The sequence below is a fragment of the Zootoca vivipara genome, chromosome 5 (genome assembly GCF_965207765.1).
Source record: "Zootoca vivipara chromosome 5, rZooViv2.hap1.1, whole genome shotgun sequence".
Classification (NCBI taxonomy): domain Eukaryota; kingdom Metazoa; phylum Chordata; class Lepidosauria; order Squamata; family Lacertidae; genus Zootoca; species Zootoca vivipara.
Window position 1 is genome coordinate 81109294 of NC_142588.1, and position 12325 is coordinate 81121618.

The window sequence follows — 12325 nt, forward strand, 5'->3', positions numbered from 1 at the left end:
ATATGTGGCATGGGCCATGACTTCTTGTCTGCCTGGTTTGCTTCCCCAAAGCATGTGGCTGATCACTGGTGGTATAACAGACCTAAATGTTCAGCAAAGCAGTTCTCCTCTCCTTAGAAGTGTGGGCTTATATCCAAGGGAAGAGTTCACGCAACAGTCCTGCCTGTCGGCTGCCAAATGCTCAGAGAAGTCAAAGTTTTCCTATCACCCCACCATCGCCCATGAACACAACGTATTTCAGCAGAGGAAGTGCACATATTCAGTTGTGAATCAGAGCCGAGAATCTTCAAAGGGATGGGACATCAGTTGGCAAGCACCCAGGTGTGAAATCAGCCCTAAGAAAGAAATGATCTTATTTTGATTTCGGAAATGCTCCAATTACAGTTCAGCTGCCTGCGCAAATCCTTCACGTTTGAACTGCCTGCGGTTTCTGCTTCACATCAAGTCACCCTGCGATGGCAGTCTTTATGGAACCCGTGTCTCCCAACATGTATTGCCGAAAACTCAGGTTGATGTTTAGTGTTTTTAAATATATAAATGGATCAGAGATGGTCTGTCATTGTACTTGACTCTTTCTTTGTTTCATTAATTTTTTATGAGAATGATAACCAGATTTACCCCTTTTACATAAAAAAAAAGTGCCGCATACAGACAAGATGACACCTGGGGGTTTAAGCGGCTTTCTTTTGCTCAAACTATAATGATGTGACATTTGGAAAGAGCAAAGATCTTCCGTGCTTTACTAAGCACAAGGATTCACAAAGGAGCCATTGCTCAACACACGTATGTGGCCATCCATATGCGAAGCCAGCAAAGGACACAAACATTTGCTTGCAGGCCAATCTTAAGGGAGACAAGCCTTTGCCTAAAATGAACACAGCACGGAGGTGAATTGCCAGGTGAAGCAGAACTGCTACACTACCAGCATAGAATCATAGAGTTGGAAGAGACCACAAGGGCCATCCAGTCCAACCCCCTGCCAAACAGGAAACACCACCAAAGCATTCTTGACATATGCCTGTCAAGCCTCTGCTTAAAGACCTCCAAAGAAGGAGACTCCACCACACTCCTTGGTAGCAAATTCCACTGTCGAACAGCTCTTACTGTCAGGAAGTTCTTCCTAATGTTTAGGTGGAATCTTCTTTCTCGTAGCTTGAATCCATTGCTCCGTGTCTGCTTCTCTGGAGCAGCAGAAAACAACCTTTCTCCCTCCTCTATATGACATCCTTTTATATATTTGAACATGGCTATCATATCACCCCTTAACCTTCTCTTCTCCAGGCTAAACATACCCAGCTCCCTAAGCCATTCCTCCCTCATAAGGCATTGTTTCCAGGCCTTTGGCCTTTGACTGGCAGGCGGGTCATTCTTGCTTACCAGAAGAAGGCAGAGTTGGTGGGAGGTTGGTGTGGTGCAACCCTGCTGCCTTGCCCCCCCCCACAGTAAGCAAATATGATAAGGGGGAACTCATCAAATTTGCAGATGACACCAACCTGGGAGGCATAGCTAATGCCACTGAAAACAGAATCAGGACTCAAGACGACCTTAACAGATTGGAGAACTGGGCCAAAGCTAACCAAACACCTTTCAACAGGGGCAAATGTAAGGTTCTACGCGTAGGAAGAGCCAGCTGCACAAATATAAGGTGGGGGATGCCTGGCTTGCCAGTAGTGCATGTGAAAAGAGATCTAGGGGTCTTAGTAGATCACAAGCTTAACATGAGTCAACACTTAATGCTACTCTAGGGTGCATCAACAGAGGTCTAATGTCCCGATCAAGGGAAGCCGAAAAGTGCTGGGCGAAGTGGCTGCAGCAGCCGAAACCATCTTCATTTTCCCAGAATGCCACTGGGCCCAGCAGCACCGAACATCATGAAGACTGCAGCAGCTATAGCTGCAGTGATTCTCTACAGAGCATTGGGACCTGAAAAATTGTTTTTAAAAAGGGAGGCCGGCGTCAGCCACAGTGGACCCTCCAGAACATATTTGCTGCAACATGCTGAGCATCAAGGCCAGGCCCATGAGGGGCTCACGATTTTTGTGCTGTTTTTATATTGCTCAGTATCAATTTCTGTTTTTGAAGTATTCTGTGCAAGTCACCTTGAGTCTTTCGGGGCTCCCTTGAGATCAAAAGTTCAGGATACTGAGACCATAAATAAATTAAGCATTCAAATCCCAGAAAGCCAGCTTCTGTGAGTCTGCTATGAACAGTTTAAACATATGAAACTAACAAATCTCCCCGCCCCTTGTTTGCAAATGCCATCTATCTAACCAATAAGATGCTTTTGCAACGTTAAGACACAAATTTTGCTCAGCAACAGCCAATGGTACTACACAGGCTAAATTTGATCAACCACCACCATTACTAAACATGTAAATAGCAAAAAGGGCAATGTGGGAGCTGCTCCAGAGTTCTAGCCAGCCAGCCATGCCTGCTCCCCAATAATCTATTCCATTTCTCTTCTTCATCCCATCTTCCAATTGCTTGGCATTCCCATTTTGGTGTAGGAATCTCTGGAAGCCAACAAATGGCCATATCTGCGGCCCATCACTTTGAATAGTTACAGCAAACCATGGTTTTTCAACTAAAGCATCCTTAACTGTGGTTTAATGTGATGCCTGAATTGAGTTATTGTCCGTTGTTCTCAATTTCTCCCCTCCTGCTTGTAACGTGTAATACTGACCTCCCTTGAAATATAGTTATAAAAATTGCTGAGATAATATATGGAACCCTTTCTGAACACTGAAAAGCACACTATATGAATGTTAATCACTGCCATCAAGGAAGATGACTTGGCCAGTCAGCCAATATTACCTCCTTCTGCTCTTCAACCATGTCAGGGCCATGTGCTTTGGCGTCCCCTAGAGGTGAAGACGCCGATGTCACCGGCAGGACACGTTGCTGCTCAAAATTTTCTGGCTTCTGGAAGCTAGGCATCTTTTTGAGTGTTTCTTTCAGCTGTCTGTATTCCTCCACCTGGGACTAGAATTCAAATGCAACCATTAGATATCACTGTCAGATGAACCGCTTCTTATTAAAAAACTGCAGGGAAGCTGGAGGCTCCAAGGCAAGATGGGTATTTTAACTAAACATGCACATCCGATCAAAAACGCCCATGTGCTAAAACGAGATCTCTTCTATGCGCCAGAGTGCGCCAATTTAATACATTACAGCAGGCATGCAAAGTCTAGCGTAAAATCCCCACAGCCCAGAAATGGGGATTAGTTTTTCATGCCACGCAGAAGAGGAACAGAACTGTCAGAAGTGAATTATTACATTTCCTTTCAACCCGTTTTTGAGGGGGCTGGGGAGGGAAATCGCAAATGGGGGGAAAGTCCCATGAACTGAAAAGATACAACCACCACCACCACTAAAAAAAGAAAGAGAAAGAGAATGACCGAATGAGTGTGTATGATGAACAATTGCAAGCATCTCTTCAAACGCTTGCAAGAAAACTGGCTTCCCATTCTTAATGGAATTGTCCAACATATGATGGAAATGAATTTATCCGGAACAAAGTTGTAGTGTTATTTCATGGGTGGTTCACTAAAACAAAATACGCAGTGGACCAACACACTTTCCACATCAAGGCAGCATTGTGGTTCATGTGGCTGAAAGGCAAGATCCTACCCTTTCCATCCTAAAAGTGATTTTGGTGTTCGCTGCTGAAGCTGTCACACATGGCTGCCCCATTCATTATTTTCTTCCCCATCAAGCAAGGGGAGCAGCACCATGCGGCTGGGCCAGCTCTGCCTACAACCTTTGTATGGCATGCCTACATCATCATTTCCCCTATATGCAATGCTCAGGCAGTGAGCGTTTTTCCTAACATAGCCAAAACAGCACAAGAACACAAGTAGAGCCTGCTGGATGAAGCCAATGGCCCGTCTAGTCCAGCAACTGGAGACAGTCAACACTTTAAGAAGACCAACTAAGTTTATATTTTGGTATGAGCTTTCGTGTGCATGCACACTTCTTCAGATACATTCTTCAGATTCTTCAGATGGTGTATCTGAAGAAGTGTGCATGCACACGAAAGCTCATACCAAAATATAAACTTAGTTGGTCTTTAAGGTGCTACTGAAGGAATTTTTTTTATTTTGCTTCGACTCAGACCAACACGGCTACCTACCTGTAACTTTAAGAAGAGTTCAGCAGGTTAGTTTCTAGGGGAGAATGCAGGCTCTTTTCTTTGGTCTCATGGTTGCTTTTAGGAAAATGGAACCTGCTCAAAAGCCTATGAACCTAGAGGGTTTTGGGGTAGGGGGTTACGCCACAGAAAGCACAGTCGCTATCACACTGCTGGTTTCATCTCTGAAAAAGGCCACCATACACATGCAAAGTGTTGTTCATTTTCCAGCAGAGCAACTCCATCCCCATCAACAAGAAGTTTGAAACACACTGGGAGCTCTCCCTCTCCCTCTCCCTCTCTCTCTGTGTACATCCAGCACACAACCCACCAAGTGGTGTTTGCAAACTCATCACGGTGCAACTCAAACCAATAACCTGGAGCACCCCCCAAACCCCAGCAGGGTTGGCACCTGCAATGCCAAACAACAAGGCTGAGGGTGCTCTCCAAAAGGTATTTGAGTGCCCACGCGAAGGACCACTTTAATATCTGCTCTGCCTTATGACGAAACAGATTTTCCCCCACTCAACCAACGCAGAATCAGAAAAGCCACCTTTCACCAAGGTCAGATCACTGGACTATCCACCCAGTGCTTTTCCAGAATCTTGGGCAGAGGTCTTTCTCCCCACCCTTTGCATTACCTTCTCCTTTTAAAAACTGGAGACAAATGGGATTGGACCTGGGACTTTGCATGTAAAGTCTGCAGTCTACCACTGAGCTATTGATCTGGTGCTGCCTTGGAGTAAGTTTGCACTGCAAGAAGCCCCTTGGCAAACAACTGTCTCAAGTTCTTTGAGCTCCTAAAAAACAGTAAGGTTTTCTTCCCCTGCTTAAGCGTCCTGCCAATTCCCCCCTCTCCCCCACTTTACCCTATGCAACTCAAAGCTCATCATCCATCCCCTGGGTAACTTTAAGGTTGTATTGCTTCAATGCCTTCGAAGACAGTCTGGAAAGTGTAGCTAGTTTAGAGCCCTGTGCCTAGGCTGCTAAAACGTAGGTGCCAGGCAAAAAAGGATGTTCCTTTACTATTAACGTAAGCACTTTTTAAATTAAATTTAAACAGACTGATGCTCCTGTCTATATGAGGTACCTGAGTTTATTTTAAACTTGTTGTATGAGTTTGTACACTTTTTATTATCATCACCACCATGAAATTGTACTCCCCCTGCAGTTGCTACTTTTGCTAGCCTCTCTGGGTAACACACCTTGATGCCGAAGGGGGAGATTAAATGATGCAAAGCCCTAGACAAGCCACTAACCTCACCAGGTGGTGCGGGCCAAGTTGCAATCTCTTGACTACACTTCTCTTGCAGGGCTGCTCAAGGATAAAGCGAGATAACCCTGAAGCTCCTTGGAGGGTGAAGGACACACGTCACGAGAAAATTAAAAACGGGCAACTATAGCCCGGCACTGGGAATACCATATGGAACCACGACAAATCACCTAGCAGCTCTCCAGGGTTTCAGGCAGGGATTATTCCCAGCCTTACCTGGAGTTCCCAGGAATTGGAACTTCTGCATGCCAAGCATGTGTCCCAGTACTGAGCTACAGCCCGTCCCCTTTTCACTGAGACACAGGTCTCCCATAGAAGCTTTGCTAGGTGCTTACAAGACACTGTCTGCAGGGGAAAGGGCTATAGCTGAGTGCACTCGAAACCTGGTGAGGGCTCATCGTCGAGCCTGCCTAGTGGCAGTGAAGGCTGAGCAGAAAAGAAGGCTTCATTTGCTTCCTCCATTGCATCCTCACTGTGCCACCCAGCAGAGCTTTTCTGGGTAGCGCGGGGCCTTTTACAGCCTGGCCCACAGGAGGCAGCAGAACCGACAGTAGCTCGCTGTGACTTGCTTGCAAAGCATTTTGATGATAAAATCGCTTGCATCTGCCGGGACCTTTACTCCGCTCTTACAAAAGGTAAAGGTAGAAGACCCCTGGGCGGTTAAGTCCAGTCAAAGGCGACTCTGGGGTTGCAGCACTCATCTCGCTTTCAGGTCGAGGGAGTCGGTGTTTGTCCACAGACAGCTTTCCACGTCATGTGACCAGCAGGACTAAACCGTTTTTGGTGCAACGGAACACCGTGACGGAAGCCAGAGCGCATGGAAATGCCATTTACCCTCCCGCCACAGTGGTACCTATTTATCTACTTGCACAGGTGTGCTTTCGAACTGCTAGGTTGACAGGAGCTGGGACAGAGCAACAGGAGCTCACCCCGTCGTGGGGATTCAATCCGCCGACCTTCTGACTGGCAAGCCCAAGAGGCTCAGTGGTTTAGACCACAGCGCCACCCGCGTCCCGCAGAGGCTATAATTCCTCTTATAGCAGAGGAATGTCATGGATTGTCCAGAGCATTGCCTAGTCTTGTTATATTGGATGATTTTGTTGCATGTGTGGGTTGTGGGTTATGGGTTATGGGTTTGCTTTGTCCTTAATACAGTGGAACCTCGGTTTATGAACACCTTGGTTTACGAATTTTCAGTTTATGAACGCCGCGGACCCATCTGGAACGGATTAATTCACTTTCCATTACTTTCAATGGGAAAGTTCGCTTCAGTTTATGAACAGACTTCCGGAACCAATTGTGTTCATAAACCGAGGTACCACTGTATGTACTTTGTGCATTCATTTTGTATTTTCATTTTCTGACCCACCTCGAGACCTTCAGATGAAGGGCGCTATACAAATTGAATAAAATAAATAATAATAATAATAATAATAATAATAATAATAATAATAATACCATCTCCTTTGCATGCCAAAGATCTCAGGTTCAATCTCCATCATATCTAAGTCGCAGTCGGAACACCACTATCTCTGAAATCCTGGAGAGCCACTGCAGATCAGTGTAGACACAATACCTAGCAAGAGAGACCCATGGTCTGACTCTGCTTCCTATGTTGCAAGTCCTTAGCACAAATTTGCATGAGCTAATTTATATGCACGCGTGCAGGCTTAGATCTCTGAGCAAACTGAGATGGAAGGTGGCTGGGGTCTCGCCAGAATTGTACTCTGCAGAATATTCAGCAGCCCTGCAAGCAAAGTCACTTTTTAAAAAGGGGGGTGGGAAAGTTTATATGATCCAGGGGGACCAGTGCGAAAGCTCCAGGGGCTCAATCCCCTCGAGCCACACCCTCACAGCCCCGCTGTATGGAAGTCGTAGTTTGTAGCCTCCTGGACAAGAAAGAAAGATGTGTTTTTTATCCATACATGCATGCATTCACTCGAGCCCATAATGGAGCTGTCAAGAAACAAAAACAATTTACTACGCTATAATTTTGGCAGAGCAGAAATCCTTCCAAGCATGCATTTCTTGCCCCGAAAGGGCAGCTGGTTGTTAACCAGAGATCCCCCACCCCCCACCAAAGGCGTGCATGCATAAAAGTTGTGGTCAGCAGAAATTTAAAAAAAAGGAAAGAAATGTTAGGAAGGTTTTTTAAATAGACGAAAACAAAAACACCATTCATTAAGAGCAGAGTGGATGCAAAGCCATTTTCTTGGCTGACCTGCGCAGCTTCAAGCGCACTCTTGTGTTCTTCTAGCGTCACTACAAGCTGGTCATGTTGAGAGATTAAACTCTTATGCTGCAGCTACACAAAAGAAAACGCCACCATCAAGGTTGATCCCAAATGCACTTCATCAGACACCAAGAAATAATCTTAGGATTGCCAGCTGCTTAACTGATTCAGCACCTGCTTTTTAAACAATTTTTGTGTGTGTGTGTTTTGTGTTTACATCTTACCAACACTTCAGTAAAGTTGCCATTTTGTGCAGTAAAGTTGCCATTTTGTGCAGAAATAACTGGTTTTTGCCTCTTGTGCTGCCCCTGTGTTTTGGCTTTGGACTGCAACCCAAAGCCAAAACACCCCCCCCCTTATAGCCCCTGTGAATGGATTTGGGACTGCTGAATTTGGTTTCATCTAAAGCAGGACATTAGGCAAATCTGCCATTGTTGTTCCCAATACAGAGAAGGAGGTGTTGGTTAGCGTTTGGAAACCATTTTGAATCAAGGTAGCAAACTGAGCCATTCTGAACTGCCTTGGTTTTAACCAAACATGGCAGGAAACCAGCAAATTCATTACGCATTTATAAACCTCAGGGCTTTTTGGTTTCTTAGAATTCCCGAGCAACACTGGGTACTTTTTTCCTGGTCTGCCACCTATTTTGGAAAGTTGTTTGCTGGTTTGCTGTGCATTTCAACACCACTTAAGCTATCACAAACAAATTTTACGTGGTGGTTCCTGAGATCAAGGAGCAATGTTTTGTGTGTGCTTGGATTCAAAATGGACAGCATTCTGGATCAATTCAGTAGGCTGAATCTTTCAAAACTGCAGTAATTTAACCATTGATTTCAAAATTTCCGTGGATTCTTGGGTTTCTTAGCATTCCCAGGCAATGCTGAGTTCGAGGCTGCTAGTAAATAATTAAAAGGTAATATCAGCACGTTTGTGCGTGCATTTAAGAAAAACATACCCATTGCACCTTTCCTTCCATTAAGCAAGAAAAGATCTATTTGCAACCATCATCTTGTTTTCCCAGTTGCAAACAAGGAGATTTTTCTCTCTCCCTGCCCCCAACTCTTGCCTTGGGAGGGCCAAGTTCTTACCTTCACATCTTGTAGCTGAGTATGAATATCTTGGTGGGCTTGCCTCAGCTGCCTGTTCTCTTCTCGCAGATTATACATGGATTCTATTAAAAATTCAATGCAAACAAGAATTGATCCGACAGATTTATACACAGCAGAGAGAGACAGAGAGCATCCTAATTATTCACGAATTTAAATATTTGCAGTCAAGTCCTAATGGAAGCTAAGTTAATGCCAACAAAGGTGGCAGTTCTAGGGAACGGCCTGGCCCCTCTTCCCCCCTCCCCAAAATTTAAACCAAGTAACACAATGCTGTACCTTTCAGCTTGGAGAGCTCCTGCTCTTTCTCTTGCTGTAACTCCATATATTTTTCCTTATGATCACTGACCACTCTGTTGAAGTCATCTCCCTGCCTCCTGTGCTCCTCTTCCAGGTCTGCATGCTGCTTCCTCAGTTCTTCATGCTGGCTCTGCAAAAAAAAAGGGGGGGCAAGACACATCACAAGGAATTATTTGTCTGACCAGCTGAGAATTTATGTATTTGGGACGTCCAGGGCAACCCCATCCCAGAATGAGAGCATGTTTTAACATAGGCCTGTGGGATTTCAATACTGCCATGGAGTCGGTCTGGTTAAGATGAAAACCATGAGTAGCATTAACCTTGGGTTAGCGTTGGTGGGAGTGTTAACAATGCCTTGATTGCCATAACGCTGAACCATGGTTTACTCTTCCCTCTCCACTGGTTCAACCTTTTCAAGTTCCACAGTAAACCATGGTTGGTTTCAAACAGGAAGTCGATCTTTCCAATGTCGTCCTTGCAACCATACCATGAAGAAGAGGGGAAGGAGTAGCATAATTGGCACAGCACTAAATTATTGTTTCTGCATTACGTGCAAACCAGATCAGTGATTCAATTTGAGTCTTGCCAATGTTGTAAAGTCCTCTGATGGGTCTGTTACCACCTCAGATCGCTGCTTCAGAGTGTTCCCCAAGTCAAACACTTCTCAGTGTGTAGAACAACAGAAGATTAAGCCAACTACTAGGGGACACATGTTCCAGAACAGTTTTAAATTTTGCACACAATCACCGGGAAGCAAACATTTTGCAACTAAGGCCTTTTCATGACACCCAGAAGGTCTATTGGTGTTGGAGACATCCATTTCCCAAAAATGCCAACTAGGACTGGAAGCCAAATGTTGTCATCTTTTTCTAACTTCCCTGTTAAGACAGGATGATTAAGAAGATGCATGTATCTACCTTCAACATCTGGTGCTGCACATTCAGTGCTCCATATCTGCTATTGGAATCTTGCTGTAAAACAAAAAGAGTAATATATAGTTAGCTGACGTACTCAGCTCTCTGTAAATTTACCTCTCTGTAAATTATAATACTAGTAAACTGTGAACTTGCCAGTGGATCTACTTATAGGGCTGTCCACAGGACATCTTCTAAAGTTGCAGCCTGCAAAATCCAACCCCAAACTGCTTTTCTGCCACACTACTCAGCCACTTAGCAGCAAGTCACATGGACAGATTTTCCACAAACAGGCCAACTTTAACCCCCCAAGATGGAGATGAGGCAGAACACAGAAGAATATAGGGAGTTCATCGGTCCTTTTAGTTCACAATGGACTGTACTGACCTATAGTAGCACTTCAGAGTTTCATGCCCAGCCCAACTTAGTGATGGCAGGGATTGAACTCAAGACTTTCTGCAGGCAAAGCAGATCCTCCGCCATTGAGCTACAAAGGTGTCAAACTCTGGACTGGAAGCAGTAGCAAAGCCTCAGCATTTTGTTAGACATCGTGACATCACTCTCCACCTTCAGAACATGCAAGTTGCACTTCCCCTTTGTCTCCATGTAGACTGTAGGAAGGGAACCAAAAGCTCCCACTGTTTAACTTCAAGTATCCAAAAATCACCCCCTCCAAATTAAATCGGTCTGGGGGGAAAACACTTTTCTATACCAAGAAACAGACCCAGCAAATCTACCAGGGGAAACCATTGGATAGCCTTATCCTTTGTGAATTTGTTTAATAAGACACCTTAGGCCTCATAGGACAAGCCAACCTCCAAGTAATCTTACTTCTTGTGAACTATAATTATGTATGTTTTCCTTTTTCTTCATACCTTGGAAGAGGTTAAATGTTAAGAGCATTCAGAACTCCATTATCAGTTCAGCTTATGCAATAAGCAGAAACATCTTGTTCATTACTTCTGCTCACTTACCCTTCCTTTATTTAGCGTTTCTTGTGCTTCTAATTTATAAACAAGAAAGTCTAAAAAACAAAAAAAGGAAGAGAAAATGATGTTAAAAGGCTACAGTCTATTTATATTTATAAGCTCCATCTATTCAGCTATCAGGGCGGGATACAATGTGTTTAAACATTTAAAAGTCATACAATAAATCAACTGCAAAAAGAATAAAGAGACAAAGTCAAAACATCTCTGCATACACGTGGTATCAGTCTAATCTGCTATATCCTTAATTAGGAAGGTGACTTGCTAATTGGAAAGATGACCTAAACAGGATGAACAATGAAACCATCTTACTGTTTTGAGGAAGAAGCCTTCTGCATCTCTCCCCCAGACAAAGGAAATGCAGAAAACCTCTTCAACAATACAGCAAGGTGAATTCATTGTTCATCCTCTTTTAGGGCATCCCTGATCAAGAAGGACAAATTCAAGAGTCCCTCTGGGTATCTCAGTCCAATGAAGGAGTTGTTCATTAATCATAGCACTGCATTACTTTAGTCAGTGTAACTAACTCCCATTCAGAGCAGCCCTACTAAAATTAACAGACATGGCTAACTTAGGGCCATTAATGTCAATGGGTCTTCTCGTGACCTATTGCTACGGACTCTGCTGAGGCTGTTGGTTTACACATTCAGCTACTAGGAGAGTCTTCTTCAGGCATTTGTTGTGCACACGTAAAGAGGCAAGTGAGAGCACCTGGGACAAACCAGGTCTCCACAATTATGCTGCATGCATAGACGCAGCAATTCCCAAGCAACACATATTCCATGTTAGTGGGAAGGTTTACTTGTGCTTAGGGTTTCCAATATGGAGATAGGAACCCTGATCAACCACAGACCCATTTTGACAAGTGAGCGGGGCCACTCACCTGTCAATCGCCTGACATCATGGGATGCCAGGCACGTGCCGTGACAACAGGGATTTCCCATCACACACAGAAATATTAAAGCCACAGCTGCAAAGGAACTGGGAGGGCAAATCAGGCTTGGGAAGGGGGGCATGGGCTTACCCAAAACAGCCTCGCAGGCCGAATCCAGAGACCTGGGGGGCCTGAAACCGACCACTGGAATAAGGAAATACCAGGACTGACTTATTAAGCCTGTGTTACAACTCATAGAGATGCAGTGGAATCTCAGAAGTGCCAACATGACCCAGAAAGCACAGCCCTAGCCGAATGAGCAATGGTTATAATGGGATGCCAGGAGACACTGTTACCTGAATTATGCCATAATCTGTAAAGTGTGTTTGCCTACTGTTCTGGGTACTGGCCAGGAACTATATCCATAGGTATAACTGTAGAAATATAAATGTGTTTTTGAGTGGAAGAATCAAAACTTTAGTTTGGGAAAACACTCATAGTCAGATGCCG

At 44.5% G+C, this 12325-nt stretch overlaps 1 protein-coding gene across 3 annotated transcripts in view; it reads right to left on the reverse strand.

Annotated features, from left to right (window-relative positions):
- The window catches only part of GOLIM4 (golgi integral membrane protein 4), a 56166-nt gene that overhangs the window by 15304 nt on the left and 28537 nt on the right, over positions 1-12325 (reverse strand). For 2 of the 3 annotated variants that reach the window (XM_060274400.2, XM_060274399.2), the window contains exons 3-8: positions 10930-10979; positions 9959-10012; positions 9021-9171; positions 8724-8806; positions 7624-7707; positions 2815-2982 (exon numbers count right to left, since the gene is read on the reverse strand). In XM_060274400.2, coding sequence (XP_060130383.1) covers positions 2815-2982; positions 7624-7707; positions 8724-8806; positions 9021-9171; positions 9959-10012; positions 10930-10979 — 590 coding nt within the window. The remainder of the gene's footprint in view (positions 1-2814; positions 2983-7623; positions 7708-8723; positions 8807-9020; positions 9172-9958; positions 10013-10929; positions 10980-12325) is intronic. The other variant, XM_060274401.2, reaches the window with a different exon arrangement.